We start from the raw sequence: 8,684 nt of genomic DNA, 5'->3' as shown, positions 1-8,684 counted from the left end.
TTTTTTTGAAAAAAATTGAATTATCTTTTTATTTTGTTTTATTTTTATTTTATTAATTGAGAAGAAGGGGTTTCATATTATATATTCGTTAGCAGGCTCCTCCATCTGAACATAGCGGAAGTGATCGAGGAGCGGTATCAGATCATGGCTTACGCCTTTGTTTGCTTCCCGGCTTTTGCTCAGGTGACGATTTCTTGCTCGTCTCCGTCGTGGGGCGTCGCCGCTCGCCCGCGCCGCCTCCTGCCGGGTGTCAGATGCGCCTCCTCTGCCCCTGAGGTGGCGGCTGAGGCCGACCTGTTCGACCTGAAGCGGTACATGGCCGAGAAAGCCCGGCGCGTGGACGATGCTCTCGACCGCGCGCTGCCGCTCCGACACCCGGAGCGGCTCCTCGCCTCCATGCGCTACTCCCTCCTGGCCCCCGGAAAGCGCGTCCGCCCGGTGCTGACTCTCGCCGCCTGCGAGCTGGTCGGCGGAGAGGAATCCACCGCCATGCCCTTCGCCTGCGCCGTTGAGATGCTCCACGTCATGTCGCTCGTCCACGACGATCTGCCCTGCATCGACAACGACGAACTCCGGCGCGGGCTTCCCTCTAACCACGTGGCCTTCGGAGAGGGCGTCGCCGTGCTGGCGGGCGATGCTCTGCACTGCTTCGCCTTCGCGCACGCGGCGGAGGCCACGGCGGGGGTCCCGCCGATGCGGGTCCTCCGGGCGGTGGCGGAGCTGGGAAAGGCGACGGGGGCGGAGGGGTTGCTGGCGGGGCAGGTCGTGGACATCGAGTGCGAGGGCTGTGATCAAATAATCCGGATAAATTCAAATAAATCGGACATGATAAGTTTTAGTTATAACGTTTCGTTTAATATTTTTGATAACTTAGCCTTTCCTAGTTTATAGCTTACGTGGCATTATTTCTATGGTTTAAGTGATGTAAGATCTTATCACTTGTGGTGTATATATACAACACAAATGTGAATGGAAACAGCAGCACGGCAAGATTAATTTTTCTCAAGCTACTCCGTTCCTTTTTGTTTTGTTTTTTATCTTCTTTAGTGTTTATGTGTGTATTGTCGGGGTGCTGCTCTTAGATTCTGAACCAACAACTGGTATCAGAGCGTTGGTAGTATAAGACATCCAAGAATCTACGATTCCATAAAATGTCGAGCATCCCAGTAAAGGAGAACGGCGGAGTGCCATTTCCCTATCCGATGCTAAGTCCTCACAATTATACTGTGTGGGCAATAAAGATAGAGGCGATCCTTGATGCCCAGGGAGTCTGGGAGGCGGTGGAGCCAGCGGAAGGAGCCCAGGTGGATGCAAAGAAGGACAAAAAGGCACGTGCATACATCCTGCAGTGTGTCCCCGAAGACATCCTTCTCCAGATCGCAACAAAGAAGACGGCAAAGGAAGTCTGGGACAGCCTCAAGACGAGGTATCTTGGTAGTGATCGGGTGAAGAAGGCACGTGTACAAACATTGAAGAGCGAGTTTGACGCTCTCCGGATGAAAGAAACCGAAACGATTGATGAGTTTGCTGGCAAACTCAGCGCCCTAAGCAGCAAGTTCTCCACCCTTGGTACCACGCTTGAAGATTCCTCGTTGGTAAAAAAATTGCTCGATTCTGTCCCTGATAAATTCTTTCCTATTGTTGCTGGTATTGAGCAATTCTACGACCTTGAGTCTATACCATTTGAGGAGGCTATAGGGCGACTAAAGGCGTACGAAGAACGAACGCTACGACTACGCAGCAACACCAACGGCACTGAAGGTGAGCTCCTATTAACTCATGCCGAATGGCAAATGCGACAGAAGGGGAGCAACGTTGACATTTCGTCAGGAGGAAAGGGGCGTGGGTCCAGCAGCCCTAGTCGTGGGCGTGGGCGTGGGCGAGGGCGCGGTCGTGGTCGTGGTACACAGCACCAAGATAGTGCAGGAGGCACTAGCGGCAACAACAGTGGCACTCGTGGCAAGAGACACATAAAATGCTTCAATTGTGAGAAAATGGGGCATTATGCGTCTGAATGCTACAGCAAGCGTCGTGGAGATGAGGCTCACCTCACTTGCGCCACGGATGAAGAGCCAACACTAATGATGACCATGTTCCACGAAGAATCTCAGCGGCAGGGTACCATTCTGCTCAGTGAAGAGAGGTTGCTACCGGAGGTGTACCGGGGCGTCAAGAAAGGTGAAGACAAAGACGTTTGGTACCTTGACAATGGTGCCAGCAATCACATGACTGGACATCGCGAGAAGTTTCAAGAACTAGATGAAACTATCACCGGGAGGGTGAGGTTTGGCGATGGATCAACCATTGAGATCATGGGCAAGGGGACGGTTGTGTTTGAATGCAAGAACGGCGATCAGAAGACCCTCCACGAGGTATACTACATTCCGAAACTTTGTAGTAATATCATAAGCCTTGGTCAGTTGACAGAAGCTGGGAACGAGGTGCACATGGAAGGAGATACCATGAAGGTGATTGATAGGAGCGGGAAGCTCTTGATGCTGGTAAAGCGAACGCAAAATCGCTTGTACAAGATAACCTTGAAGACATTCAAGCAAGTCTGCCTCCAAGCAAGCCTAGAAGACCCCACCTGGTTATGGCATGCAAGGCTCGGACATGTAAACTTTCATGACTTGAAGCTGTTGGGGGAGAAGAAATTGGCGGTTGGTGTGCCACTATTGCCCCAGACGAACAAGCTTTGCGAGGTGTGTGTGATCTCCAAACATGCAAGATCGTCATTCCCGCACCAAGCAAACTTTAGAGCGACGAAGCCGTTGGAACTTCTCCATGCTGATATCTGCGGGCCAATTTCACCAAGTACACTTGCTGGTAACAAGTATTTCTTTTTGATTGTTGATGATTGCACAAGGTGGATGTGGGTATTTGTCTTGACAGCAAAGAAAGATGCATTCCAAGCATTCAAGAAGTTCAAGTCCGTGACGGAGAACACGACTGAGTACAAGATCAAGACACTTCGGACAAACCGTGGCGGTGAGTTTCTATCCACGGAGTTCACTCGATTCTGTGAAAATGAAGGAATTGAGAGGCACCTTTCGGCTCCCTACACACCCCAACAGAATGGCGTTGTGGAGCGTCGTAACCGCACAGTGATGGCTATGACAAGATCTCTCCTCAAGGGTACACATATGCCGGCAAGGTTCTGGGGAGAGGCGGTTAGGCATGCTGTCTATCTGCTAAACCGTCTCCCAACTAAAGCGCTAGGAGAACGTACTCCATTTGAAGCTTGGATGGGGAGAAAGCCACATCTTACCCACTTGAAGGTGTTTGGTTGTATTGCCTATGCAAAAAATACAACCCCTCACCTTAAGAAACTTGACGACAGAAGCTCACCTATGGTATACTTAGGAGTCGAAGAAGGCTGCAAAGCTCATCGTCTATTTGATCCAAGGCATAACAAGCTACAAGTAAGTAGAGATGTAATATTTCAAGAAAATAGTGAATGGACATGGAACGCAGGTGCTGATAAAGAAGACTTACCTGAGTTTGTGGTGGTGAATGCATTCAACACCGACGAGGTGATTGTTACTGCAGACATTGAGGCAGCGGCGGAAGATGTCACACCATCATCAAGTCTATCTACCCCATCTTCAACAAGAGCATCAAGTCCGTCTACACCATCATCGAGCACCCAAGCAACTACCTCACCCGAGTCTCATGAAGGGCCAGTTCGTTATAGGTCCATTGCCGATATCTATGCCAACACTGAGGAAATAGTTGGTATTGATGAAGAGGAGAATGAGGTAATGCTGATGATGTCAGAAGAGCCGACCTGTTACCAAGAAGCTGCAACCGAGACTTGCTGGTACGAAGCAATGGAGGAAGAACTGAAGACTATTGAGATGAACAAGACCTGGACCCTAACTGAGCTCCCATTAGGCCACAAACCTATCGGCCTAAAATGGGTGTTCAAACTGAAGAAAGATTCAGCTGGAAAAGTGGTCAAGCATAAAGCAAGATTAGTTGCTAAAGGCTATGTGCAAAAACAAGGCATCGACTTTGAAGAGGTATTTGCACCTGTCGCTAGACTTGATACTATTCGAGTCATTCTTGCACTTGCAGCAAATCAAGGCTGGGAGGTACACCATCTAGACGTGAAGTCGGCATTTCTGAACGGAGAGCTGGAAGAAGAAATATATGTCACTCAACCAGAAGGATTTGAAATACAAAATCAGAAACACAAGGTGTACAGGTTATCCAAGGCCCTCTATGGACTGCGGCAGGCTCCACGAGCTTGGAACATGCGGCTGAACAGGAGTCTGAAAGAGCTCGGTTTCAAAAAATGCAATCAAGAACATGCAGTATATACAAGAGGTAAAAGAGAAGCTAGTATACTTGTTGGAGTGTATGTTGACGATCTCATCGTGACAGGAAGGAGCACAGAAGGAATAAACAAGTTCAAACAACAAATGATGATAGAATTTGAGATGAGTGATTTGGGTCTTCTCTCCTACTACTTAGGAATTGAAGTGGAACAACAGAAGAGCCGAATTTTACTTAGACAATCAGCCTATGCGAAGAAAATTCTATCTCAATTCCAGATGGCAGACTGTAATGCCACAAAGCAGCCGATGGAACCCAAGACACAACTGCATAAAGACCTGGAAGGGACTCCAATTGATACCACGGAGTATAGGCGCGTCATTGGCTGTCTATGATATCTGTTACACACACGGCCAGACCTATCATATTCTGTCGGCATGGCGAGCAGATACATGGAAAAGCCTACAAGCATGCATCATAAGGTGGTCAAACAGATCCTCAGGTATTTAAAAGGTACAATCTATTTTGGACTTGCTTACACAAAGGGACCCCAGGAAATTAGTATATTCGGCTACTCAGACAGCGATTTAGCCGGCGATCTCGACGGGAGGAAAAGCACAAGTGGAATGACTTTCTATTTTAATGAAAGTCTGGTGTCCTGGAACTCACAGAAGCAGAAGACAGTGGCGCTTTCATCTTGTGAGGCAGAATTCATGGCAGCCACAACTGCAGCCTGTCAAGCTTTGTGGTTAAGAAGCCTTGTCAGTGAATTAACCGGTGAAGAGCCAAAACCGGTGACTTTGTTTGTCGACAACAAATCCGCCATAGCTCTCATGAAGAATCCGGTATTTCATGGTCGAAGTAAGCATATAGATACAAGGTTTCATTTTATCAGAGAATGTGTTGAGAAAGGACAGATTGTGGTTGAGTTCGTCAACACCGGAGAACAACGAGCCGATATATTAACTAAAGCACTACCAGGAGTAAAGTTAGCTGCTATGCGACAATTACTTGGCGTCTATGATTTACAGTCATGTCCAGATTAGGGGGAGTAATGTGAGCAAATAATCCGGATAAATTCAAATAAATCGGACATGATAAGTTTTAGTTATAACGTTTCGTTTAATATTTTTGATAACTTAGCCTTTCCTAGTTTATAGCTTACGTGGCATTATTTCTATGGTTTAAGTGATGTAAGATCTTATCACTTGTGGTGTATATATACAACACAAATGTGAATGGAAACAGCAGCACGGCAAGATTAATTTTTCTCAAGCTACTCCGTTCCTTTTTGTTTTGTTTTTTATCTTCTTTAGTGTTTATGTGTGTATTGTCGGGGTGCTGCTCTTAGATTCTGAACCAACAAGGGCAAGGAGGTGGGACTGGAGGTGCTGGAGTACATCCACCTGCACAAGACGGCGAGGCTGCTGGAGGCCGCGGTGGCGTGCGGAGGAATCATTGGCGGTGCGGAGGAGGAAGAGGTGGAGAGGCTGAGGAGGTACGGGCGGGCGGTGGGGCTGCTGTTCCAGGTGGTGGACGACGTGCTGGACGTGACGAGGACGTCGGAGGAGCTGGGGAAGACGGCCGGGAAGGACTTGGCGAAAGGGAAGGCGACGTACCCGAAGCTGATGGGGTTGGAGAAGGCGCGATTACTGGCGGAGGAGCTGGCGGCGAAGGCGGAGGAGGAACTGCAGGGGTTCGACAGGAACATAGCGCGGCCGCTGCGCCACCTCGCCCGCTACATCGCCCACCGCCACAACTGAATTATGCCCTAATTGGATTAAATCCTTCGATTATTAAAATCTAAAAATGATAATTTTGTGCCTTTTTTTGTTAAATGTCCGTTAATAAAATCAATAAATTTGTGTGTTTCTTTTCTTTTTTTGTCATGGTTTCTTGTGCTTGTTCATAATATAGCAGTTAATGTGAATGATATTATTATTATTATTATTATTAATAATGTAGTGTTCTTGAGCTTTAAAAAATTCATCAAAATTTTTTATCCAAACTTCTTCAAAGTTGATATTATAAAATTGATGGATAGACCTATTTAGTATATATATTATTTATCTGTCATAATACATGTGTAATATTATAATCTTTTTGGGTTGTCTATCTAAGTTTAATATCGCTATCAATAGTTTTGAACAAATTTTTTAATAGGACCATCAAGGAGTTTTCTTTCCAAAGATCCGAGAATTACTATAATCGTATTGGGGTCCTCTCTAAGTTGAAAATGGAACCTCTTCTAGTTGAAATTACCCATCAAAACTTTTAGATGAAATAATTAGTTGTGGGTTGGACAACTCTAACTTGATCTAATTAAGCTACCAATATCCTCCTAAGCTTATAATGCAAGTCCACCAAACTCCTCTCGGGCTCTAAATTGGTAAATGAATTCATGGCACTACTCATTTTGAGCTCCAAGTCCAATCTCTATCTACATTCAACATGACTAATGTTGGAATAAATAATCTGTTGACGAAAATTTATGGGTTATTAGCTGAATTTAAATTATACTGAATTAAATTCAACTTATAGTCGAGATAACTTGAGCGAATAATCTCAAACTATAGCAGAGATTGTTTTCTGCTAATTGCTTAGTACCGACCGAACTTCGAGTTCGAACAGCAAATTCTGAACGGACTTAATGGTCAGGTAGGCAATCAGTAGATTGACCGACCGGGCAGTAAGGTCGAGCAAGTTCGGCCAAACAGAATGCAGACTGGGTGAGAGGTCGATCGGGCAAGAAGACAGGCCAAGCGAGAGGTCAGTCAGGCGAGCAGACAGGCCGAGCGAGAGGCTGGTCGAGCGAAGCAGACAGGCCAAGTGAGTGAAGTAGACATGTCGAGTGAGTGAAGCAAACAAACCGAACGAGAGGCTGGTCGGGCGAAGCAAACAAGCCGAGCGAGAGGCCGACCAGCGGACAAAGAGATTGGGCGAGCTGACCGAGGCCTGCGATTGACGCAGTTTCCTTGAAACAGATTCACCCACCTCTGGTGGTGCTTCGAGGCTTACTTGGGTCGTCTGTTTCCCAGGATATAACGGTTGACCGTGATCCCCACTCAATACCGGTGGCCACGGGAACTGAGTGGCACCCGATTGCTATTGCTATCATGGGCACTCTGCCGAGTTATTCCACTTGGGCAAATTTTACCCCGACTGGTCCGGCATTCGGCGCGCGCAGGTCGTGCCCACACACGAGTCAACATGGTTCAATACAATCGGGGCCCTGGATTTGCACCCCCACCCCCTGCGCACCCACGCGTGAGAGAGAGCTTCTCCCAATGCATTTGTTCACATCCTCAATACATGTAAATCAATATAAACCAACCAACATATCATGAAACTCTCAATATGGGACTAAAGTTTCATTCACAATGGAGCTTATATCCTCTTCCACCTCTTCTCCATTCGCACATATTCAACAATCCCACACATGAATGAAGATAGGGACTAGGGTATGTGATACCATTCAGCAGTTGAGTCAAGTATAGGATAAGTAGGATTTACCCTTTGAACCTTCCCTTGTGAAGATCTGGTTGCTTACTGGCTGATAGTAGACACGATGTCCTTGAACTATACTATCGTCTATGTAAGCGGTGACAAATCTCATCCAAGACTCTCCCTGATACAACTTAGTTCTCATGAGTATGTTCGTTCTTGGCCATGAACACGCCTGGTTCTGTAAGAAGCTATAAGAATTGTGCCTCCAATTCTCTTCGAAGCGGCCCTACTTCTTTCTCACATAGGTGATTCCTCAAGAGTTGTCATCTACTCTTCTCGATCATTAAAAGTCCATCGACTTATCCTGATATAGTCACTGTTTCATTGGGCTATTCCCTACAGTGTGTCTAGTCAGTGTAGATTAGTTATCCCTTTGAACCTAGTTCTTGGGATCTCCAATCAGCATAGGTTGGGTGTCCTCTGCACTTATCGCTGACAACGACATCAAGCCCATTTCTCGTGATGAGCTTGCAACTAACTCTCAATTTAACCCTTTAGTTAGCGGATTTGCTAGGTTATCCTTTGACTTCACATAGTCAATAGTGATAACTCCCGTTGAGGGTAGTTGTCTAATGGTATTATGTCTACGACATATATGTCTAGACTTACCATTATACAGATGGCTCTATACTCGACCAATTGTTGATTGACTATCGCAATGTATGCAAATTGTTGGCACATGTTTCGGCTATCGTGGAATATCTTCTAAGAATTGCCGTAGTCATTCAGCCTCTTCACCATATTTGTCAAGAGCTATAAACTCATATTCCATCATGGATCTAGTTATTACGATTTACTTAGAAGATTTCCAAAAAATGGTTGCACCGTCAAGAGTGAATACATATCCACTTGTAAATTTGGAGTCTTTTATATCAGATATCCAACTCACATCATTGTAT

At 46.2% G+C, this 8,684-nt stretch overlaps 1 protein-coding gene and 1 long non-coding RNA gene across 16 annotated transcripts; one reads left to right on the top strand and one right to left on the bottom strand.

Annotated features, from left to right (window-relative positions):
• The first annotated feature begins 279 nt into the window (after positions 1–279).
• Positions 280–6,041, top strand: LOC121970338 (geranylgeranyl pyrophosphate synthase, chloroplastic-like). 15 transcript variants are annotated; one of them, XM_042520988.1, is made up of 3 exons: positions 280–776; positions 2,967–2,982; positions 5,652–6,041. In XM_042520988.1, the coding sequence occupies exons 1-3, from the start codon at positions 316–318 to the stop codon at positions 6,039–6,041; spliced, it is 867 nt and encodes a 288-aa protein (XP_042376922.1). In that variant the 5' UTR covers positions 280–315. The 15 variants fall into 15 exon arrangements, with proteins under 15 accessions (XP_042376922.1, XP_042376919.1, XP_042376923.1 ...); XM_042520985.1 differs by lacking the exon at positions 2,967–2,982 and adding an exon at positions 5,310–5,329 and having other exon boundaries at positions 280–787; positions 5,655–6,041; XM_042520989.1 differs by lacking the exon at positions 2,967–2,982 and adding an exon at positions 5,036–5,043 and having other exon boundaries at positions 280–787; positions 5,655–6,041.
• Positions 3,814–4,279, bottom strand: LOC121970340. The gene is made up of 3 exons (XR_006108904.1): positions 4,206–4,279; positions 4,033–4,136; positions 3,814–3,945 (listed from the first exon to the last, which is right to left on the bottom strand). It is a non-coding gene; the product is annotated as an uncharacterized LOC121970340 (long non-coding RNA).
• Positions 6,042–8,684: the final 2,643 nt, after the last annotated feature.

The sequence above is a fragment of the Zingiber officinale genome, chromosome 4A (genome assembly GCF_018446385.1).
Source record: "Zingiber officinale cultivar Zhangliang chromosome 4A, Zo_v1.1, whole genome shotgun sequence".
NCBI lineage: Eukaryota > Viridiplantae > Streptophyta > Magnoliopsida > Zingiberales > Zingiberaceae > Zingiber > Zingiber officinale.
The sequence above is the reverse complement of the archived record's forward strand: the minus strand, read 5'-3'. Positions and strand labels throughout refer to the sequence as shown.